The sequence below is a fragment of the Rhinoraja longicauda genome, chromosome 38, assembly GCF_053455715.1.
Source record: "Rhinoraja longicauda isolate Sanriku21f chromosome 38, sRhiLon1.1, whole genome shotgun sequence".
NCBI classification, from domain to species: domain Eukaryota; kingdom Metazoa; phylum Chordata; class Chondrichthyes; order Rajiformes; family Arhynchobatidae; genus Rhinoraja; species Rhinoraja longicauda.
In genome coordinates, this window is record NC_135990.1 from 1,064,625 (window position 1) to 1,089,417 (window position 24,793).

At 54.1% G+C, this 24,793-nt stretch overlaps 1 protein-coding gene across 1 annotated transcript in view; it reads right to left on the reverse strand.

Annotated features, from left to right (window-relative positions):
- Positions 1-24,793, reverse strand: part of LOC144610854 (ras GTPase-activating-like protein IQGAP1) — a 66,443-nt gene that overhangs the window by 17,499 nt on the left and 24,151 nt on the right. The window contains 14 exon segments of the mRNA XM_078429825.1: positions 4,324-4,426; positions 4,429-4,454; positions 5,374-5,395; positions 6,291-6,429; positions 7,049-7,212; positions 8,668-8,755; positions 10,310-10,473; positions 13,234-13,324; positions 13,866-14,044; positions 15,761-15,874; positions 16,543-16,610; positions 19,354-19,430; positions 21,741-21,818; positions 23,202-23,358. Coding sequence (XP_078285951.1) covers positions 4,324-4,426; positions 4,429-4,454; positions 5,374-5,395; positions 6,291-6,429; positions 7,049-7,212; positions 8,668-8,755; positions 10,310-10,473; positions 13,234-13,324; positions 13,866-14,044; positions 15,761-15,874; positions 16,543-16,610; positions 19,354-19,430; positions 21,741-21,818; positions 23,202-23,358 — 1,470 coding nt within the window.

Sequence of the window (24,793 nt, forward strand, 5' to 3'; positions counted from 1 at the left end):
GTGCGTGCGTGCGTGTGTGTGTGCGTGTGTGTAGGGTAGTGTTAGTGTGTGGGGATCGCTGGTCGGCACGGACTCAGTGGGCCGAAGGGTCTGTTTCCGCGCTGTATCTCGAAACTAAAACGAGAAAATAAATCAAACGTTGCCACTCCTTTCCAGCCTCCCCCACCTCGTACACTCTGGTTATGTCCGCGCCCGGGTGGGTTTAGAGTGGGACCATGCGCTGTCCACGGGCACCCTGGTGGATATCCGGGACCGCTGGGCACCACGGGCGAGGGGATGGAATGCATCCATAACACGGACGTATTGTGATGGTGGAAGGAAGTGCAGATGCTGGCTTAAACCGTAGACACAAAAAAGCTGGAGTAACTCAGCGGGACAGGCAGCATCTCTGGAGAGAAGGGATGGTCTGAAGAAAGGTCTCGACCCGAGAAAGACGAAATTGCTGAGCATTTGGATAGCAGTAACAGGATCATTCCGAGTCAGCATGGATTTACGAAGGGGAAATCATGCTTGACTAAATTTCTGGGATTTTTTGAGGATGTAACTAGGAAAATTGACAGGGGAGAGTCAGTGGATGTGGTGTACCTCGACTTTCAGAAAGCCTTCGACAAGGTCCCACATAGGAGATTAGTGGGCAAAATTAGAACACATGGTATTGGGGGTAGGGTACTGACTTGGATAGAAAATTGGTTGACAGACAGAAAGCAAAGAGTGGGGATAAATGGGTCCCTTTCGGAATGGCAGGCAGTGGCCAGTGGGGTACCGCAAGGTTCGGTGCTGGGACCCCAACTATTTACGATATACATTAATGACTTAGATGAAGGGATTAAAAGTACCATTAGCAAATTTGCAGATGATACTAAGCTGGGGGGTAGTGTGAATTGTGTGGAAGATGCAATAAGGCTGCAGGGTGACTTGGACAGGTTGTGTGAGTGGGCGGATACATGGCAGATGCAGTTTAATGTAGATAAGTGTGAGGTTATTCACTTTGGAAGTAAGAATAGAAAGGCAGATTATTATCTGAATGGTGTCAAGTTAGGAAGAGGGGATGTTCAACGAGATCTGGGTGCCCTAGTGCATCAGTCACTGAAAGGAAGCATGCAGGTACAGCAGGCAGTGAAGAAAGCCAATGGAATGTTGGCCTTCATAACAAGAGGAGTTGAGTATAGGAGCAAAGAGGTCCTTCTACAGTTGTACCGGGCCCTGGTGAGACCGCACCTGGAGTAATGTGTGCAGTTTTGGTCTCCAAATTTGAGGAAGGATATTCTTGCTATTGAGGGCGTGCAGCGTAGGTTCACTAGGTTAATTCCCGGAATGGCGGGACTGTCGTATGTTGAAAGGCTGGAGCAATTAGGCTTGTATACACTGGAATTTAGAAGGATGAGGGGGGATCTTATTGAAACATATAAGATAATTAGGGGATTGGACACATTAGAGGCAGGAAACATGTTCCAATGTTGGGGGGAGTCCAGAACAAGGGGCCACAGTTTAAGAATAAGGGGTAGGCCATTTAGAACGGAGATGAGGAAGAACTTTTTCAGTCAGAGAGTGGTGAAGGTGTGGAATTCTCTGCCTCAGAAGGCAGTGGAGGCCAGTTCGTTGGATGCTTTCAAGAGAGAGCTGGATAGAGCTCTTAAGGATAGCGGAGTGAGGGGGTATGGGGAGAAGGCAGGAACGGGGTACTGATTGAGAGTGATCAGCCATGATCGCATTGAATGGCGGTGCTGGCTTGAAGGGCTGAATGGCCTCCTCCTGCACCTATTGTCTATAGTCTATTGAGACGTCACCCATTCCTTCTCTCCAGAGATGCTGCCTGTCCCGCTGAGTTACTCCAGCTTTTTGTGTAGGAAAATAACTGCAGATGCTGGTGCAAATCGAAGGTATCACAAAATGCTGGAGTAACTCAGCGGGTCAGGCAGCATCTAGGAGAGAGGGAATGGGTGACGTTCGGGTCGAGACCCTCCTTCAGACTGATCAGACTGAAGAAAGGTCTCGACCCGAGACGTCACCCATTCCTTCTCTCCCAGATGCTGCCTGACCCGCTGAGTTACTCCAGCATTTTGTGATACCAGCTTTCTGTGTCTATCTTGTGGTAGTGGGGTGTGTTTTGAATAATTTCGTATTGTAAATAGTGTTGTAAAGACTTGAATAATTCTATTTTTGGTTTAAATAAAAGCAGGGAGGTGTCGTGCGAGGGTTCCGCTGCTCCCATGGCTGTCAGTCGCGGTTGTCTGCCACCCCAGGGACTTGCAACAGATCTCCGTGACCTTGTATAACAACGTCAACAGCCGTCTCGTGGACATCCATACACAGCACCTTGCTGGCCCCACAACAACAGCACGCTCCTGCCCACATTCCACCCGACAACCAGTCCCATATGATCCAGCCCTGGCCCCTCCTCAGCAAACCGTTCACACAACGTAGAAACAAAGACGCTGGTTTATACCAACGATCAACACCCAGTCAGGGGTTACGGGGAGAAGGCAGGAGAATGGGGTTAGGAGGGGAAGATAGATCAGCCGCGATTGAATGTAGACACAAAATGCTGGAGGAACTCAGCGGGACAGGCAGCATCTCGGGAGAGAAGGAATGGGTGACGTTTCGGGTCAAGACCCTTCTTCAGACTGAGAGTCAGGGTGATATAGAGGCATGGAAGGGTAAGGTGTGAAAATGAGAGATCAAAGGGGTAGTGTCAGTGTGCGGGGATCGCTGGTCGGCACGGACTCAGTGGGCTGAAGGGCTTGCTTGCACGCTGTAAACATACAAAATAGGTGCAGGAGGCCATTTGGCCCTTCGAGCCAGCACCTTATCTTTAATCTAAAATCTAGACTAAGCTCATGGAAGGAAAATAACTGCAGATGCTAGTTAAAATCGAAGGTAGACACAAAATGCTGGAGGAACTCAGCGGGACAGGCAGCATCTCTGGAGAGAAGCCCATTGTCACCCATTCCTTCTCTCCCGAGATGCTGCCTGAGCCGCTGAGTTCCTCCAGCATTTTGTGTCTGCCTTTGACTTTAAACTCATGGAAGCTTCATAACAAGAGGAGTTGAGTATCGGAGCAAAGAGGTCCTTCTACAGTTGTACCGGGCCCTGGTGAGACCGCACCTGGAGTACTGTGTACAGTTTTGGTCTCCAAATTTGAGGAAGGATATTCTTGCTATGGAGGGCGTGCAGCGTAGGTTCACTAGGTTGATTCCCTGAATGGCGGGACTGTCGTATGTTGAAAGGCTGGAGCGATTGGGCTTGTATACACTGGAATTTAGAAGGATGAGGGGGGATCTTATTGAAACATATAAGATAATTAGGGGATTGGACACATTAGAGGCAGGAAACATGTTCCCAATGTTGGGGGAGTCCAGAACAAGGGGCCACAGTTTAAGAATAAGGGGTAGGCCATTTAGAACTGAGATGAGGAAGAACTTTTTCAGTCAGAGAGTGGTGAAGGTGTGGAATTCTCTGCCTCAGAAGGCAGTGGAAGCCAGTTCGTTGGATGCTTTCAAGATAGAGCTGGATAGAGCTCTTAAGGATAGCGGAGTGAGGGGGTATGGGGAGAAGGCAGGAACGGGGGTACTGATTGAGAGTGATAAGCCATGATCGCATTGAATGGCGGTGCTGGCTCGAAGGGCTGAATGGCCTCCTCCTGCACCTATTGTCTATTGTCTATTGTAGTTTTACAGGGCATTGGTGAGACCACACCTGGAGTATTGCGTACAGTTTTGGTCTCCTAATCTGAGGAAAGACATTCTTGCCATAGAGGGAGTACAGAGAAGGTTCACCAGATTGATTCTGGGATGGCAGGTCTTTCATATGAAGAAAGACTGGATAGACTGGGCTTGTACTCGCTGGAATTTAGAAGATTGAGGGGGGATCTTATAGAAACTTACAAAATTCTTAAGGGGTTGGACAGGCTAGATGCAGGAAGATTATTCCCGATGTTGGGGAAGTCCAGAACAAGGGGTCACAGTTTAAGGATAAGGGGAAGTCTTTTAGGACCGAGATGAGAAAGTTTTTTTTCACACAGAGAGTGGTGAATCTGTGGAATTCTCTGCCACAGAAGGTAGTTGAGGCCAGTTCATTGGCTATATTTAAGAGGGAGTTAGATGTGGCCCTTGTGGCTAAAGGGATCAGGGGGTATGGAGAGAAGGCAGGTACGGGATACTGAGTTGGATGATCAGCCATGATCATATTGAATGGCAGTGCAGGCTCGAAGGGCCGAATGGCCTACTCCTGCACCTATTTTCTATGTTTCTATGTTTCTATGAAGCCTGGTGTCCAGGTGCACTGTATCTGGGCGTCCGCAGGTGTGCAGGTACAGGTGAGGACCACTCACTGTCGTGTTCCTCCTGTACCACCGTGTTGACCTGGTCCACTGAGCCCTGGATGTCGTTCCAGGTGAGAAACTCGTTGCCTTCTTCCTGGGCTTTGGCTTTAGTCTCAGCAGCTCGTCAATGTACCTGCGGAACACAAGCCAGCCCGTCACAACCAGTCCCAGCGTAGATTATTGTCACGTGTACCGAGGTGCAGCCAAAAGCTTGATATTGCGTGCTAACCAGTCAATGGAAAGACAATCCAGCCGTCATGTGTACAGATACCCCCCCCTCTCTCACCCTGGCCACAAACCCTTGGAAGCACTTCCCTCTGGAAGGCGACTCCAGACTGTCAAAGCAGCCACAGCCGGACATAAAAACAGCTTTGTTCCACAAGTGATAGTTCTATTCAAAAACCAAAGTCTGTAGTCTCTTTTGTGCTCTGGTTTATTTTGACCCACACATTTAGACCGTGATGTTGTATCCTTATTGTTTTGATGTGTTTATGCTTTATTCTTAATTGTTAACTGTATGTTTGTGTTGTCGTTTGTGAGCGAAGCACCAAGGCACATTCCTTGTATCTGCACATACTTGGCCAATAAACTTATTCATTCATTCATTCATTCATTCATTCATTCATTCATTCATGATAAGGCAATAGCGTTCAGTGCAAGAGTAAAGCCTGCAAAGTCCAATCAAGGATAGTCCGAGGGTCAACAATGAGGTAGATAGTAGTTCAGCACCGACCGTTCTCTGGTTGTGGCGGGATGGTTCAGTTGCCTGATAACAGCCCCCCTGGTGTGGTCAGCAAATGGGGGGGGGGGGGGGGGGGAGAGCCTTGGCCAACCGGACGGCTGGGAATGAGGGGGGGGGGGGGGGGCATGGAGGATCGGAGCTGGGGGGGGGGGGAGTGAGGGGGTTGTTACAGAGGGGTGCAGGGCTCTCTGCTCTCTCTCCCCCAGCAGCTCCAGGCCACCTCTGTGTGTTGCCCCGGTCCACGTCGGTGAGGAGGGGGCGGGGGAGGGGTAGGGAGGGGGGGGGGGTAGGGGAGTGAGGGAGGTCCTACCTCTGTGCGTTGCCCCGGTCCACTTTGGTGAGAGGGGGGGAGGGAAGGGAGGGCAGAGGGGGAGGGGGAAGGGAGGGGTAGGGGAGTAAAGGAGGTCCCCACCTCTGTGTGTTGCCCCGGTCCACGTTGGTGAGGGGGGGGTAGGGGAGGGGGGGAGGGGAGGGGGGTGAGGGGGGGGGGAGGGGAGGGAGGGAGGGGGGGAGGGAGGGAGGGAGGGGGGTGAGTGAGCCCACCTCTGTGTGTTGCCCCGGTCCACGTTGGTGAGGAGGGGGTAGGGTAGGGAGGGGGTGTGAGGGCCCACCTCTGTGCGTTGCCCGGTCCACGTTGGTGAGAGGGGGGGAGGGGAGGGAGAGGGGGTAGGGTAGGGAGGGGGGGAGGGGTGTGAGGGCCCAACTCTGTGTGTTGCCCCGGTCCACGTTGGTGAGGAGGGGGGAGGGGAGGGAGGGAGGGGAGGGAGGGAGTGAGTGAGGGGGTACGGGAGGGGAGGGGTAGGGGAGTGAGGGAGGTCCCCACCTCTGTGTGTTGCCCCGGTCCACGTTGGTGAGGAGGGGGGAGGGGGAGGGAGGGTGGGGGGGGGGGAGGGGTGTGAGGGCCCACCTCTGTGTGTTGCCCCGGTCCACGTTGGTGAGGAGGGGGGGAGGGGAGGGGAGGGAGGGGAGGGAGGGAGTGAGTGAGGGGGTACGGGAGGGGAGGGGTAGGGGAGTGAGGGGAGGTCCCCACCTCTGTGTGTTGCCCCGGTCCACGTTGGTGAGGAGGGGGGAGGGGAGGGAGGGTGGGGGGGGGGGAGGGGTGTGAGGGCCCACCTCTGTGTGTTGCCCCGGTCCACGTTGGTGAGGAGGGGGGAGGGGAGGGAGGGTGGGGGGGGGAGGGGGGGGGAGGGGTGTGAGGGCCCACCTCTGTGCGTTGCCCCGGTCCACGTTGGGTCAGCCCGGTCACTCTGTTGTCCAGCAGCTTCCACACCTCGTTGTTGTCTCCGGTCTCCAGGGCCCGGTTAATCAGGGCCACGGACGACAGCATCTCCACGGCGACCACCAGCTCCGTGTGCGCCAGCTCCCCCTGGGCCCAGAGAGCACGGATACTCAGCACACGCTATATGCTACATGCTACACGTGGAACCGCCAACCCCCCCTCATTCACCCATACACGCTACCCGTCCCTTCCCCCACCCCTCCACTTCTTCACTTTCCCCTCATCTCCCTCTCCGCTTCCCTCCTTACCTTCCCTCACGCCCCTCCGTCCCCCTCTCCCCTCCATTCTCCCCTCATCTCCCCCTCCATTCCCCCCATGCATCCCCTCCCCGCCATCCTCCCTTTCCCCCACCCCTGTGTCTGAGCCCATGTATGTATGTTTGTATGTGTGTGTGCCCCCGTGTGTGTGTGTGTTCCCCGTGTGTGTGTGTGTGTGTGTGTATGTGTGTGTGTGTGTGTGTATGTGTGTCCCCGTGTGTGCCCGTGTGTGTGTCCCCGCCCGTGTATGTGTGTCCCCGTGTGTGTGTGCCGTGTGTGTGTGTCCCCGTGTGCCCATGTGTGTGTGTGTGTGTGTGTGTGTGTCCCCGCCCGTGTGTGTGTGTGTGTGTGCGTGTGTCTGTGTGTGTCCCCGTGTGTGTGCCCGTGTGTGTGTGTGTCCCCGTGTGTGTGTGTGTGTGTCCCCGTGTCCCCGCCCGTGTGTGTCTCACCTCTGGGCTCTGCTGCTGCAGGGTGCTCAGCTCCTGCTGGTACAGGTTGGCAGCAAAGGGGTACACCTGTGGTAGCTGAGCGTCGGGGTTCATCAGCTCCCCCATGGTCTGCTCGGCCACCCCGCTCCGGACCGCGGCGTTGATGCGAGACACGGCCTCCAGCACTGACACAGACGGGCGGGGGGGGGAGGGGGAGGTCAATATGTGAACGTAGAACATCAGAACGGCAAGGTGGCACAGCGAGCGTGTTACTGCCTCACTGCCTACGGGTGCTGTTTGTACGGAGTTTGCATGTTCTCCCTGGGAAAAGCTTCTCACTCTACCTCACTGCATGTGACAATAAACTGAATGTGTATGAAGGAACTGCAGATGCCGGTTTAAAACCGAAGACTGACACAAAAAGGTGGAGTAACTCAGCGGGACAGGCAGCATCTCTGGAGAGAAGGAATGGGTGACTGTACAGAGTTTTAACGTTCTCCCCGTGACCACGTGGGTTTTCTCCGGTGCTCCGGTTTCCTCCCGCACTCCAAAGACGTTCAGGTTTACAGGTTAATTGGGTTGGTGTTAATGTAAATTGTCCCTAGTGTGTGTAGGATAGTATTAGTGTGCGGGGCTCGCTATTTGGCACGGACCTGGTGGGCTGAAGGGCCTGTTTCCACACTGTATCTCTAAACTAAACTCAACAGCTAGTGCCTGCTGTTATCAGGCCACTGAACGGGCCCCCAACGGCCAGTGTGCAGCCGACCCACCTCACGGTGGCCCTTGCACTTTAAAACAAAAATCTGCACTTTCCCTTTAGCTGTAACAGAATATTCTGCACGTGTTTTTTTCCCCTCACCGCCCCTCCCACAGTGTGGTATTCCCCCACCCCCACCCCCACCCCCTCCCACAGTGTGGTCCACCCCCCCACCCCCTCCCACAGTGTGGTCCACCCCCACCCCCACCCCTCCCACAGTGTGGTACTCCCCCACCCCTCCCACAGTGTGGTATTCCCCCACCCCCACCCCTCCCACAGTGTGGTCCACCCCCACCCCCACCCCTCCCACAGTGTGGTCCACCCCCACCCCTCCCACAGTGTGGTACTCCCCCACGCCCTCCCCACAGTGTGGTATTCCCCCACCCCCACCCCTCCCACAGTGTGGTCCACCCCCACCCCCACCCCTCCCACAGTGTGGTATTCCCTCACCCCCGCCCCTCCCACAGCACGTCCTTCACCCCCACCCCTCACCCCCCACCCCTCCCACAGCACGGTCCTTCACCCCCCACCCCTCCCACAGTGTGGTATTCCCCTCACCCCCGCCCCTCCCACAGCACGGTCCTTCACCCCCACCCCTCACCCCCCACCCCTCCCACAGTGTGGTATTCCCTCACCCCCGCCCCTCCCACAGTGTGGCGCTCCCTCACCCCCCACCCCTCCCAGTGTGGTATTCCCTCACCCCGGCCCCTCCCACAGTGTGGTACTCCCCCCCCCTGGCCCCTCCCACAGCACGGTCCTTCACCTCCACCCCTGTGCAGGTAGTGGTGGTAATGCCACAGAGGAGGTGAGACATGGCGGGGGCGGGGAGTGGGGTAGCATGGCTCAGGTGAGGGGCAGAATGGTCGGTGCAGCAAACACTCACGTTTCCTGTAGCGCAGGGCATCCGCGTTGGCTCGCTCCACTCCAAGTTGCAGCTCTTCCTTTGCCAGCGGCTCGCTGCTGCCCTGCTCCTGAGGCAAGAGCAAGAACATTAGCCCACATCTGCCCAATCTGTGAGATGCTGCCTCACAACGTCAGAGACCCCGTTCAATCCTGACCTCGTGCGCTGTCTGTATGGAGTTTGTACGTTCTCCCCGTGACTTTTACCCGGCTGCTCCGGTTTCCCCCCACACTCCAAACACGCGCAGGTTTGGAGGTTAATTGTGTAGGAAGGAACTGCAGATGCTGGTTTGGACACAAAATGCTGGAGTAACTCAGCGGGACAGGCAGCATCTCTGGAGAGAGAAGGGAATGGGTGACGTTTCGTGTCAAGGGTTAGGGATAAGGGAAACGAGAGATATAGACGGTGATGTGGAGAGATAAAGAACAATGAATGAAAGAGACGCAAAAAATTAACGATATTAAAGGAAATGGGCCATTGTTAGCTGTTTGTAGGGTGAAAACTAACAAACAGTTAGTCCATTCAGCAGTAGATTCTACAGTAGGTTAATTGGCAATTTCTAGTGTGAGGGGTCGCTGGACAGTACGGATGGAGGGTTGAAGGGCCTTTACCTGCATTGTATCTCTAAGCAAAACTAAATAGATTAGCTTTGGATACCAGCACCTGCTCGAAGGGCCGAATGGCCCACTCCTGCACCTAGTTTATATGTTTACCTGTGCCTCCAGACCCTGATCCTACATGGACCCTCCAGATCCTACATAGGCCCAGATCCTACTAGGGCCCTAGTTGTACAGGGCCCTAGTGAGACCGCACCTGGAGTACTTACTGTGTGCAGTTGTACAGGGCCCTAGTGAGACCGCACCTGGAGTACTGTGTGCAGTTTTGGTCTCCAAATTTGAGGAAGGATATTATTGCTATTGAGGGCGTGGCAGCGTAGGTTTACTAGGTTAATTCCCGGAATGGCGGGACTGTCATATGTTGAAAGACTGGAGCGACTAGGCTTGTATACACTGGAATTTAGAAGGATGAGAGGGGATCTTATCGAAACGTATAAGATTATTAAGGGGTTGGACACGTTAGAGGCAGGAAACATGTTCCCAATGTTGGGGGAGTCCAGAACAAGAGGCCACAGTTTAAGAATAAGGGGTAGGCCATTTAGAACGGAGACGAGGAAAAACCTTTTCAGTCAGAGAGTTGTAAATCTGTGGAATTCTCTGCCTCAGAAGGCAGTGGAGGCCAATTCTCTGAATGCATTCAAGAGAGAGCTGGATAGAGCTCTTAAGGATAGCGGAGTCAGGGGGTATGGGGAGAAGGCAGGAACGGGGTACTGATTGAGAATGATCAGCCATGATCACATTGAATGGCGGTGCTGGCTCGAAGGGCCGAATGGCCTCCTCCTGCACCTATTGTCTATTGACAGGTTTGTAGGGATATGGACCAAGCACAGGCAGGTGGGACTAGTGTAGCTGGGACCACGTTGGCCGGTGTGGGCAAGTTGGGCCTGTTTCCACGCTGTATTACTCTGTGATTCTATGACCCCCACTGACTGTGGTGATCACTCCTCACGCACCCCCCCCCCCCCCACTCCTCACGCACCCCCCCCCCATCCCTTCTCCACACTCACCTGGACCTTCAGCTGCTTGTCGGCGGTCAGCTGCTTGAGGTACCAGTCCGAGTTCTCGGCCTCCACTCCTCGCAGTGCCAGCTCTGGAGATCGCAGAGTGTTGTAGAGTGCCAGAGCATCTCCTCTCTCCAGAGCCCCGTCCACACTGGCCAGGCGCCGCTGCACTGCAATGGGGAGCACAGCCGTTAGCACAGAGCCCCAGCACGCCCCAAACACGCACAACTGCTGCAACGCTGGGGCATTTGGAACAGAGGATAGACACAAAAATGGTGGAGTAACTCAGCGGGTCAGGCAGCATCTCTGGAGAGAGGGAATGGGTGACGTTTCGGGTCGAGACCCTTCTTCACCCGTTCCTTCTCTCCAGAGATGTTGCCCGTCCCGCTGAGTTACTCCAGCGCTTTGTGTCTATCTTCGGTGTAAAGCAGCATCTGCAGTTCCTTCCTACACACGCACGTCATTGTTGTTTTGGGTCGAGATCTTCTTCAGACTGAGAGGCAGGGGAGAGGGAGACACAGTGAGGTGTGGAAACGAGAGATCAAAGAGAACAAAGATCAAGGGAATTGACAACTTGGGGAAGGTGACAACGAAGCATACAGAGATAAATATATATATATATGTGTGTGTAGGAAAATAACTGCAGATGCTGGTACAAATCGAGGTATCACAAAATGCTGGAGTAACTCAGCAGGTCAGGCAGCATCTCGGGAGAGAAGGAATGGGTGACGTTTCGGGTCGAGACCCTTCTTCAGACTGAAGATATATTGTCACCGTCCCAAACAGAACAATGGAACCATGACAATCTCACTTGCCGCAGCGCAACACAATATGTAAACATCACACTCAGTGCACAATACAATCAGCAAAACAAAGTTCAGTATGTAATCTACACACGCGCACACACACACACATATATGTATACACACATACATATATATATACACACACACACATATATATATTTACACACACACATATATATATATATATACACACACACACACACACACACACACATGTATATACACATATATATATATAAGAAAATAACTGCAGATGCTGGTACAAATCGATTTATTCACAAAATGCTGGAGTAACTCAGCAGGTCAGGCAGCATCTCGAGATGCTGCCTGACCTGCTGAGTTACTCCAGCATTTTGTGAATATATATATATGTGTGTGTGTGTGTGTGTATACATGTATCTGTGTGTGTGTGTGTATATATATATGTGTGTGTGTGTGTATATATATATGTGTGTGTGTGTATATATATATGTGTGTGTGTGTATACATGTATCTGTGTGTGTGTGTGTATATATATATATGTGTGTCTGTGTGTGTATATATATGTGTGTGTGTATGTGCGTGTGTAGATTACATACTGAACTTTGTTTCGCTGATTGTATTGTGCACTGAGTGTGATGTTTACATATCGTGTTGTGCTGCTGTAAGTGAGATTGTCATGGTTCCATTGTTCAGTTTGGGACGGGTGACAATAAACCACTCGCGCCTCTTGTAATAACAAAAGTGATGGAAGCTCAAGCACGGGCTGAGATGGAAATGGAGGGAACAGTGCAAGTGGGGGGGGGGGGGGGCGGGGGTGGGGGGGGTGGCAGGCCGGGGGTGGGGGGGGCAGGCCGGGGGTAGGGGGGGGGCAGGCCGGGGGTAGGGGGGGCAGGCCGGGGGTAGGGGGGGCAGGCGGGCCGGGGTGGATGGGGAACAACGCTGACGGATGTGACACTGCACAGGCGTTACTCTGCTGCATGAGTTGCAGGAACATTACATCCCTTTACACAACAGGAAGCTCGGCCCAACCACAGCTCGTTGAATCTACACGTTGCATTCAATCGCAGAGAGAGCAATCTGCCAGAGCATTGCAACTCAGCAAAGGTGACTGACAGCTGACTGAATGAAAAACGTAGCATGGAAACAGGCCCTTCGGCCCACCGAGCCCATGCCGACCAGCGATCACCCGTTCACACTAGTTCTGTTGTCCCACTTTTGCTCTGGGAGAAACAGAGAGGGAGAGGCAGTGAGGGAGAGAAGGAAAGAGAGAGGGAGGGAAAGAGAGAGAGAGGGAAAGAGAGAGATAAGGAAAGAGAGAGAGAGAGGGAAAGAGAGAGGGAGAGGGATAGGGATAGGGAGAGAGAGAGTGATGGAGGGAGAGAGGAGAGGTGGAGAGGGAGGGAGAGAGGGAGGTAGAGGCAGGGAGGGCGTGAGGGGAGAGGCAGAGAGAGCGATGGAGGGAGGGAGGGAGGTAGGGAGGGAGGGGAGAGGCAGCCTCTGTGCTCTGTGATCGTCACCAGACCCAGGCTCTGTTCCTTGCCGTGTGGTTGCCACAACAGCGGCTGTTTACACTGATGCACTGGGACGGCGGCAGGACTAGGTGGGACAACCAGCTGCCCACACCTCCCCCACCCCACCAAAGCCCCGGCCTGCCCAACCTCTCCCGGTACCTCAGGCACTGCTCCTCCGTCAGAAGGTGCTTTTAGTCAGAGGGTGGTGAATCTGTGGGATTCTTTGCCACAAAAGGCTGTGGAGGCCGTCTTTTTAAGGTTCTTGATTAGTACGGGTGTCAGGGGTTATGGGGAGAAGGCAGGAGAATGGGGTTAGGAGGGAGAGATAGATCAGCCACGATTGAATGGCGGAGTAGACTTGATGGGCCGAATGGCCTAATTCTGTTCCTATCACTTCTGACCTTGTGACTGTTGCCTAGCAGTGGCTGGTCAACATGTGACTGTGGGCTGTTGGACTGTGGGTACATCACAGACAGTCACCAGTCCACAGAGAGCAACAGGGCACGGGGGGGGGGGTGGCCTGATGTCGCCCATCCCCTCCCCCCCCCCCCCACCCCTGGTCCGTGCTACCCCGTGGGTGGGGGGTGAGCCTGGGGTCTGGGTTTGGCCATCAGTGACCGCTCACACTTACAGTTGACCTTGTTGACGTTGCCCTGGATCTCAGCCTGAGTCAGCAGCTCCTCGTAAACATCCCGCTCACTGTCCGGACTCCCGGGCACCTCCTGCAGAGCGCAACACACACATAAAAACTCAAGCTTCTCGTCTCCACTCCTCCCCCTACTGACCCTCAAACAACCTGCCTGCCTGCCAGGGTCACACTCCGGACCAGACCCGGGGCAGAGACACCTCGCTAAACACACACACACACCCCCACACACACACAGCACTGTGTACACCATTCCCCACACACACACACACAGCACTGTGTACAACATTCCCCCCCACACACACACACAGCACTGTGTACAACATTCCCCCCACACACACACACACAGCACTGTGTATATCACCTGCCCTCTATTACACACAAACATATGCACGTGCACACACGCACCTGTGCACATTCCCCCCATACACATCCACTTCCCGTTACACACACATACATGCACACACACACATGTACACACTCGTACACACACACACGCGCGTATACACACACATGTACACACGAATACACACGTACATGCATACACACACACACACGCGTGCACCCCCACCCCTGGGCACAGCCGTTGGCACGGTGCTGAGGAGGTGCCCACCCACCTTGTTGCGGGCGTTGGCTGCCTTCTGCCGCTTGGCGTTGCTGAGCATGAGCTGGTACTGCTCGCTCTCACTCTCGTCCACGCTCGCCAGCAGGGCGTTGGGGTTCTTCATGGCCGCCATGGTCTCGCCAGCCACGCCGCGCTCCACCGCATCGTTGATGGCGATGACAGCAGCGTGCACTGCAGGGGGGGGGGGGGGGAACACACAGGGGGTCAGTCAGCCCAGGGCTGCAGCCTCCCCCCACCCCGTCACCACCGCCCATGTCCCACAGCCCCCCCCCCCACAGCTCCCAGATCTATTGTCAACGGCCTATGATTCACCCACTGCTCTGATCCACCTCCACACCCTCCGTGACACTGTACCCCTGACCCCCCCAACTCTGCACCCCAAAACCCTGCCCTGACTCAGCACCCCCCCCACGGCCCCAACACCCTTCCCTGACTGTACCCCTGACCCCACCGCACTCTGTACCCCACACCCCTCCTTCACTGCACCCCCACACCCTCCGTGACACTGTACCCCTGACCTCTCCCCACTCTGCACCCCAAAACCCTGCCCTGACTCAGCACCCCCCCCCTACGACCCCAACACCCTTCCCTGACTGTACCCCTGACCCCACCCCACTCTGTACCCCACACTCCTCCTTCACTGCACCCCCACAGCCATCTCCCCCTCCCCACTCTGCACCCCCCACCCCCCGGTGACCCCACGTACAGGCAGCTTCGTCCATTGACAGCTCGTTGGCCAGGATGCCCCCACACCCCCCACCCCCCGGTGACCCCACGTACGGGCAGCTTCGTCCACTGACAGCTCGTTGGCCAGGATGCCCCCCCACCCCCCACTGACCCCACGTACGGGCAGCTTCGTCCACTGACAGCTCGTTGGCCAGGATGCCCCCCACCCCCCGGTGACCCCACGTACGGGCAGCTTCGTCCACTGACAGCTCGTTGGCCAGGATGCCCCCCCACCCCCCACCCCCCGGTGACCCCACGTACGGGCAGCTTCGTCCACTGACAGCTCATTGGCCAGGATGCCCCCCCACCCCCCGGTGACCCCACGTACGGGCAGCTACGTCCACTGACAGCTCGTTGGCCAGGATGCCCCCCCACCCCCCGGTGACCCCACGTACGGGCAGCTTCGTCCACTGACAGCTCATTGGCCAGGATGCCCCCCCACCCCCCACCCCCCGGTGACCCCACGTACGGGCAGCTTCGTCCACTGACAGCTCGTTGGCCAGGATGCCCCCCCACCCCCCGGTGACCCCACGTACGGGCAGCTTCGTCCACTGACAGCTCGTTGGCCAGGATGCCCCCCCACCCCCCACTGACCCCACGTACGGGCAGCTTCGTCCACTGACAGCTCGTTGGCCAGGATGCCCCCCCACCCACCGGTGACCCCACGTACGGGCAGCTTCGTCCACTGACAGCTCGTTGGCCAGGATGCCCCCCCACCCCCCCACTGACCCCACGTACGGGCAGCTTCGTCCACTGACAGCTCGTTGGCCAGGATGCCCCCCCACCCCCCGGTGACCCCACGTACGGGCAGCTTCGTCCACTGACAGCTCATTGGCCAGGATGCCCCCCCACCCCCCGGTGACCCCACGTACGGGCAGCTTCGTCCACTGACAGCTCGTTGGCCAGGATGCCCCCCCACCCCCCACCCCCCGGTGACCCCACGTACGGGCAGCTTCGTCCACTGACAGCTCATTGGCCAGGATGCCCCCCCACCCCCCACCCCCCGGTGACCCCACGTACGGGCAGCTTCGTCCACTGACAGCTCGTTGGCCAGGATGCCCCCCCACCCCCCACTGACCCCACGTACGGGCAGCTTCGTCCACTGACAGCTCATTGGCCAGGATGCCCCCCCACCCCCCACCCCCCGGTGACCCCACGTACGGGCAGCTTCGTCCACTGACAGCTCATTGGCCAGGATCCCCCCGATCTTGCTGAAGGTCGGCATCTGGATCCCGTACTTCTCCAGTTCACTCTTCATGTTGTTGATCTCCTCCTCTGTAACGCAGGGGGGAGGGGTTAGGAAGGCTCCCTCTCCCTGACACCCCCTGCCCCTCACCCACCCACCCCCTGTGTGTGCGTGTGTGTCTGTGTGCGTGTGTGTCTGTCTCCATGTGTGCGTGCATGAGTCTGTGAGTGTGTACGTGTGTCTGTGTGTGTGCGCGTATCTGTGTACGTGTGTCTGTGAGAGTGCGTGTGCGCCTGTGTTTACGTGTGCCTGCGTGTGTCTGTGTGCGTGCGTGTCTGTGTGCATGCGTGTGTCTGTGAGTGTGTGTCTGTGTCTGTAGTGTGCATGTCTGTGTATGTGTCTGAGTGTGTGTGCGTGTGTGTCTGTGAGTGCGTGTGCGTGTGTCTGTGAGTGTGTGTGTGAGTGAGTGTGTGCGTGTGCCTGAGTGTGTCTGTGAGTGTGTGTGTCTGTGTGCGTGCGTGTGTCTGTCTGTGTGTGAGTGTGTGTGTGCATGTGTGTGAGTGTGTGTGTATGTGCACGTGTGTGAGTGTGTGTGTGTGTATATGAGTGTGCGTGCGCGTGCCTGTGTGTGTGTGTGCGTGTGCCTGTGTGCGTGTGCCTGTGTGTGTGTGTGTGTGTGTCCACACCGTGCACATTAAGCACACCCTGTGGTCAGTGTGTGTGACGTAGGGAGCCCCTCCTGTGCTTTGCTCCTCACCTGTGAAGGCCACTTTTCCGTAAAGGTCTTGGATCTGTGGGGCCAGTCCCAGCTTGAAGAGGTACAGACTGCAGGGGACACAGAGGGGGAGACGTTAAAACTCACCTGCATTTCTGTAGCACCCTTCATGTCCCTTGCAGAACCTCCCAAGAAGTCCATACTGCAGTTTAAATACTTTTGGACAGAGCTTTTGTCATGACAACATGCACCAATTCAATGCACCAGCGCCTCAAACAAGTTAAAACGAGATTTTCATAATTGTAGAATTTTAATTTTTATATTCTTCAGTTCAATAGACAATAGGTGCAGGAGGAGGCCATTCGGCCCTTTGAGCCAGCACCACCATTCAATGTGATCATGGCTGATCATTCTCAATCAGTACCCCGTTCCTGCCTTCTCCCCATACCCCCTGACTCCGCTATCCTTAAGAGCTCTATCTAGCTCTCTCTTGAATGCATTCAGAGAATTGGCCTCCACTGCCTTCTGAGGCAAAGAATTCCACAGATTCACAACTCTCTGACTGAAAAAGTTTTTCCTCATCTCAGTTCTAAATGGCCTACCCCTTATTCTTAAACTGTGGCCCCTTGTTCTGGACTCCCCCAACAATGGGAACATGTTTCCTGCCTCTAACGTGTCCAACCCCTTAATAATCTTATATGTTTCGATAAGATCTCCTCTCATCCTTCTAAATTCCAGTGTATTCAAGTTATCAAAGACAACTTATCTTAGTTATCTACACAGTTGAAACAATAAAATATATGAATTAAACTAAGTGGTCAGGCCTGTAAAAAAATGTAAGCAGCTTCGAAGACGGGCACAAAATGCTGGAGTAACTCAGCGGGACAGGCGGCATCTCTGGAGAGAAGGAGTGGGTGACGATTCGGGTCGAGACCCTTGTTCAGGGTGTCAGCGTGGAGCCAGAGGATGGGGTGACCCCAGGGTGGAGCTGCTGACAGTTGGCAATGAATGGGGTCTGGCAGCAGCAGCAGCAGTGGGAACCTGCTGGCTCCACAGCAGGAGGTGGCGGGGTGAGTGCACGCACTGTGGCTTTGTGTGGCCATCTCCTCCCTCAGCAGCCTGCACACTAACACTATCCTACACACACTGGAGACAAGTTAATATTACACCAAGCCAGTTAACCCACAAACACGCACGCCTTTGAACGGAGATGAGGAAGAACTTTTTCAGTCAGAGAGTGGTGAAGGTGTGGAATTCTCTGCCTCAGAAGGCAGTGGATGCCAGTTCGTTGGATGCTTTCAAGAGAGACCTGGATAGAGCTCTTAAGGATAGCGGAGTGAGGGGGTATGGGGAGAAGGCAGGAACGGGGTACTGATTGAGAGTGATCAGCCATGATCGCATTGAATGGCGGTGCTGGCTCGAAGGGCTGAATGGCCTACTCCTGCACCTATTGTCTATTGTCTATTGTATGAGGGAACCAGAGCTCCCGGAGAAAACCCACGCAGGTCACGGGGAGAACGTACAAACTCCGTGCAGACAGCATCCGTAGTCAGGATGGAACCCGGGTCTCTGGCGCTGTGAGGCAGCAACTCTACCGCTGCCCCACCGAGCCACTCAGACGTGTGATTGAGGAGTATAAAATCATGAGGAAGAATAGATAGGGTGAATGCACAGCGTGGAATGAGGAATGAAAGGGCATGTGTTTAAGGTGAGGGGGGAAAGATTTAATAGGAACCTGAGGGGCATATTTTTCCACACAGAGGGTGGTGGGTGTATGGAACGGGCTGCTGGAGGAGGCAGTTGAGGCAGGGACTGTATGATGCAATAACTTACAGAGCTGTAGTCCTCTGAGTAAACAATGCATCTCTTAGCCTGACAGTTTGCTGCCCATGTTCTCTCCTCTCTGCTGTGTTGCCTGAGGTCACCCAGTCTTAGTTTAGTTTCGTTTATTGTCACGTGTACCGAGGTACAGAGAAAAGATTTTGTTGCGCGCTAATCAGTCAGCAGAAAGACAATGCAAGATTACAGTTTAAGGATAAGGGGGAAGTCTTTTAGGACCGAGATGGGAAAGTTTTTCTTCACACAGAGAGTGGTGAATCTGTGGAATTCTCTGCCACAGAAGGTAGTTGAGGCCGGTTCATTGGCTATATTTAAGAGGGAGTTAGATGTGGCCCTTGTGGCTAAAGGGATCAGGGGGTATGGAGAGAAGGCAGGTACAGGATACTGAGTTGGATGATCCGCCATGATCATATTGAATGGCGGTGCGTACAGGCTCGAAGGGCCGAATGGCCTACTCCTGCATCTATTTTCTATGTTTCTACACTCGAGCCATTCACAGTGTACAGATACATGATAAGGGAATAGCATTTAGTGCAGGATAAAGCCAGTAAAGTCCGATCAAAGATAGTCCGAGGGTCTCCAATGAGGTAATTAATAGCTCAGCATTGCCCTCTGGTTGTGGTAGGATGGTTCAGTTGCCTGATAACAGCCGGGAAGAAACTGTCCCTGAATCTGGAAGTGTGTGTTTTCGCACTTCTGTACCTCTTGCCTGATGAACACAACTAGATATTCTGAAGAAGGGTCTCGACCGGAAACGTCACCCATTCCTTCTCTCCAGAGATGCTGCCTGTCCCGTTGAGTTACTCCAGCGTTTTGTGACTACCGTCTCGGATATTCAACTGCAGGGGCACTGCTGTCAATGTCAACTCTCTGACATTCAAGAACATGGAGTGAGACAGTCTTGCATCTTACCCCCAGCAGTACAATCCCACATAATTAAAGAGGACAAGGCAGCCGTATGGAGCCTGTGAATCCCCCCGTGTGTCTCGCATGGCCCACAGTGAGAGTCCGTACCTGAGAGCATGGATACAGTAGACGCAACGCGGCATGTTCTTACGATCATAGACGTCTGTCGTTTCAGGGTAAAATATCTGCACCAAATAAACCAGATAATCGTTAATGAAACCAGGTATCGAATCTCACCTGTCCATCTCCCTCTCTCTTTCTCTCACCATCCCTCTCTCTCTGGCAGCGGTAGAGTTGGTGCCTCACAGCACGGAGTTTGTACGTTCTCCCCGTGACTGCGCGGGTTGTCTGCGAGATCTTCAGTTTCCTCCCACACTCCAAAGACGTGCAGGTGTGCAGGTTAATTAGCATGCCCTCGGTGTGTGGGCTAGTGTCAGTGTGCTGGGATGGGATCGCTGGCCGGCAGGGACGCGGTGGGCCGAAGGGCCTGTTTCTGCACTGTATCTAAACTACACTAAACAAGGCTGGACGAAGGCTGCCAACCCTGTCCACCCACCCCCTCCACAGATGCTGCCTGAACTGCCGAGTTTCTCCAGCACTTTTGTTTTTAACTAAACACGCCTGAATGGATGAACATCAGCCAGAGCTGTTGCCCCAGCAACATCAGGTCATGTTGGCAGAGTGGATTGGCCAGCCTGCCGTCAGTCCAGGGCTCACCTCACGCTGCCACCTTGTACCTTAGGTTAGATTACAGATACGGCGTGGAAACAGGCCCTTCAACCCAGAGCCAGCACTGACCAATGATCACTCGTTCTATCCTACACACACACTTGGGTCAATTTACTGAAGCCAATTAACTTACAAACCTGTACGTCTTTGGAGTGTGGGAGAAAACCCACGTGGTCACGGGGAGAACGTACAAACTATATATAGGGGGATCTTATAGAAACTTACAAAATTCTTAAGGGGTTGGACAGGCTAGATGCAGGAAGATTGTTCCCGATGTTGGGGAAGTCCAGAACAAGGGGTCACAGTTTAAGGATAAGGGGGAAGTCTTTTAGGACCGAGATGAGAAAGTTTTTTTTCCACACAGAGAGTGGTGAATCTGTGGAATTCTCTGCCACAGAAGGTAGTTGAGGCCAGTTCATTGGCTATATTTAAGAGGGAGTTAGATGTGGCCCTTGTGGCTAAAGGGATCAGGGGGTATGGAGAGAAGGCAGGTACAGGTTACTGAGTTGGATGATCAGCCATGATCATATTGAATGGCGGTGCGTACAGGCTCGAAGGGCCGAATGGCCTACTCCTGCACCTATTTTCTATGTTTCTATGTTTTTTTCTATGTATACAGACAGCAACTGCAGTCAGGATGGAAGCCGGGTCTCTGACGCTGTGAGGCAGCAGCTCCACCTGCTGCGCCACTGTGTCGCCAGCGTTCTGCCTCGCACCACTCCATTCCACACCACACTAACGCTTCTCACAGAGGCAAGGACAATCCGCAGGAAGAGTTGGGCCCAGAGTCCGGCACCGGAGATGCCCTGGAGGGAACTAACTTCCAGGCAGTGACAAACAGTGGGCTTTGGGAGTCAAGAGTTACTCCAGCTCTTTGTATCTTTCTGTAGAATGATATAGTGTGGAAACAGGCCCTTCGGCCCAACTGGTCCCGAGTATGTTAGTGTGCGAGGATCGCTGGTGGGTGCAGACTTTGTGGGCCGAAAGGCCTGTTTCTACTCTGTATCTCAGTCTAAACAAAACTTGCAGATCACATTGAATGGCGGTGCTGGCTCAAAGGGCCGAGTGGCCTACTCCTGCACCTATTGTCTATAAGAAAATAACTGCAGATGCTGGTACAAGTCGAAGGTATTTATTCACAAAATGCTGGAGTAACTCAGCAGGTCAGGCAGCATCTCGGGAGAGAAGGAATGGGTGACGTTTCGGGTCGAGACCCTTCTTCAGATTGATGTCAGGGGGGGCGGGACAAAGGAAGGATATAGGTGGAGACAGGAAGATAGAGGGAGATCTGGGAAGGAGGAGGTGAAGGGAGGGACAGAGGAACTATCTAAAGTTGGAGAAGTCAATGTTCATACCACTGGTATGTCTATTGTCTATAAACTCAACTAGTCATATAGTGATACAGTGTGGAAACAGGCCCAAACTTCCCACACCGGCCAACATGTCCCAGCTACACTAGTCCCACCTGCCCGCGTTTGGTCCATATCCCTCCAAACCTGTCCTGTCCATGTACCCGTCTAACTGGGTCTTGAATGTTGTGATAGTCCCAGACTCAACTACCTCCTCTGGCAGCTTGTTTCTATACACCCACCACCCTTTGTGTAAAAAAGTTACACCTCAGCTTCCTCTTAAATCTTTTCCCCTTCACCTTCAAAGCCAGCATCTGCAGTTCCTTGTGTCTGCATACTACCTGTCCCTGCAGAGGGTAGGGGCATGTTTGGGGCAGGCATCTCCACCTGCAGCTCACCATGGATGGGAATCCTCACCTTGGGCAGACCGATGTGGGACATGGCGTTGAACCACTGGATGGTGTTGTCCGTGTGTCGAAAATGCAGCCCGGTCGCCTGGTGGAGAGAAGAGAAACAGTCACAAGTTATAGGAGTAGAATTAGGCCATTCGGCCCATCGAGTCCACTCTGTCATTCAATCATGGTTGATCCCTGCCTCCAAACCCCATTTTCCTGCCTTCTCCCCATAACCCTTGACACCCGTTCTAATCAAGAATTTGTCGATCTCGCCTTAAAAATGACTGACTTGGCCTCCACAGCCCTCTGTGGCAATGAGTTCCACAGATTAACTACCCTCTGACTAAAGAAGTTCCTCCTCACCTCCTTTCGAAAAGAGCGCCCTTTAATTCTGAGGCTATGACCTCTGGTCCTAGACTCTCCCACCAGTGGAAACATCCTCTCCACATCCACTCTATGCCCTTCACTATTCTGTACGTTTCAATGAGGTCCCCCCTCAACCTTCTAAACTCCAGCGAGTACAGGCCCAGTGCTGACAAACGCACATCATATGTAAACCCACTCATTCCTGGGATCGTTCTTGTAAACCTCCTTTGGACCCTCTCCAGAGCCAGCACATCCTTCCTCAGATATGGAGCCCAAATTCGAGGGTGATGGGTTTATTTAGTTTAGCGAAACATGACAGAAACAGGCCCTTCAACCCACCGTCTGCTCATTAACACAAACCTACACACACTAGGGACACTTGAGATGCTGCCTGACCCGCTGAATTACTCCGCCATTTTGTGTCTACCTTCAATTTGAACCAGCATCTGCAGTTATTTTCCTATACAACAATAAATGTTTCCCTCTGTCGCCCAGTGTGGTGGACTAATGGATGGGTACTGGGAGAGAGGAGATGGAGAGGGTGGGATCAGGCTGGGTGGTGCAGGACACACGTGGTCCCAGCCTCTGCCCCAGGACCCAGATGTCCTGTTGGCCAGGGTGGTGGGTCATTGCCCTGTTGGTCAGTGCGAGGGGCTGTCCCTGGAGACAGGACCATTACCAGGGTGGTGGGACACTGTACCTGGGGACGGGACCATTACCAGGGTGGTGGGACACTGTCCCTGGAGACGGGACCATTACCAGGATGGTGGGACACTGTCCCTGGAGACGGGACCATTACCAGGATGGTGGGACACTGTACCTGGAGACGGGACCATTACCAGGGTGGTGGGACACTGTACCTGGGGACGGGACCATTACCAGGGTGGTGGGACACTGTACCTGGGGACGGGACCATTACCAGGGTGATGGGACACTGTACCTGGGGACGGGACCATTACCAGGGTGGTGGGACACTGTACCTGGGGACGGGACCATTACCAGGGTGGTGGGACACTGTACCTGGGGACGGGACCATTACCAGGGTGGTGGGACACTACCTGGGGACGGGACCATTACCAGGGTGGTGGGACACTGTACCTGGGGACGGGACCATTACCTTGTATCTGGTCTGCTCGCAGTCATAGATCTTCTTGCGTAACACCACCTTGGGACTGAAGAAGTGTCCGAGTTTGGCCAGGAAGACCCCGTTCCTCAGCCCCTCCTCCAGCTCAGTGGTGGGAGGGAGCTCCTCATCCAAACACGCTTCCATCCAGCTGCAACACACACACAGAGAATCATCGGCACGGCACAGAGACGGCTACAGAGGGTCGGCCAATGTCCACATCCGCTGGGCACCGCGACAGGAGCGAGGGGACGGGGCAGGGAGGAGGTGGAACCGTGAGTGTGGCAGTGAGAGTGAGGGAGTGTGTTCGCATGACCCTGGAGAGGGAACACGGGGACACTGGACGCCTTCCGTGAACGCTGGTCACCGCGGGGGTCGAGGCTATTGTAGGAGATTGCACCATTGTACTGTAATGATCGATTGATGTATTGTGACCATTGAGTGTTCATTTACTTTTTGGCACACTGTATTATGTATCTGTTGAATAAAGTCCTTGGAATGGAAAAAAAAGAGTGAGTGTGAGAGAGAGAGAGTGGGAGTGAGAACGTGATGGAGACAGAGAGAGAGAGAGAGAGGCAGAGAGAAGTGGCAAGAGTGTTTGTCGGCACTGGGCCTGTACTCGCTGGAGTTTAGAAGAACGAGGGGGGACCTCATTGAAACGTACAGAATAGTGAATGGCCTGGATAGAGTGGATGTGGAGAAGATGTTTCCACCAGTGGGAGAGTCTGGGACTAGAGGTCACAGCCTCAGAATTAAAGGATGTAAATTAAAGGAGAAATTTATTTAGCCAGAGGGTGGTGAACCTGTGGAATTCTTTGCTACAGAAGGCTGTCAGTGGATATTTTTATGGCAGAGATAGATAGATTCTTGATTAGTACGGGAGTCAGGGGTTATTGGGAGAAGGCAGGAGAATGGGGTTAGGAGGGAGAGATAGATCAGCCATGATTGAATAGTGGAGTAGACTTGATGGGCCGAATGGCCGGATTATACGTTTATTCCTTATGACCTTTTGAGAGTTGTGAGGGAGAGAGAGCAAGAGTAATAGAGTGTGAGAGAGAGAGAGGGTGAGAGAAGGAGAGAGAGAGAGGGAGGGAGAGAGAGGGGGAGAGAGAGGGAGGGAGAGAGAGGGTGAGAGAAGAGAGAGAGAGAGAGAGAGAGAGGGAGGGAGAGAGAGAGGGAGAGAGAGGGAGAGAGAGGGAGGGAGAGAGAGGGAGAGAGAGGGAGAGAGAGGGAGAGAGAGGGAGAGAGAGGGAGAGAGAGACAGATGAAATTAGTTAATTGTTACATGCACCAGTGTTCATTGTTCTCCCTTGACATCAAGCAGCTGATGGAGTCGGTACAATAGATACAACTATAGAGATGGTGCAATAGATATTGGGGAGGTGTTTAGCTTCTGCTGGGGTTGGTTGTGGGAGGTGAGACGTGAGGGTTGGGTTAGCGCGGAGCTGGAGATGGGAGGAAGGTGGGCTGTTGTGGGACCAGCCACAGACGGCTTCCACCGGGACCTCTGGCCCCGAGTGACTACACTTCCACAGCGGCACTAATGAAGCTCATCGGAGGAGCTACGCTTCCAGCTAGCGACGCGC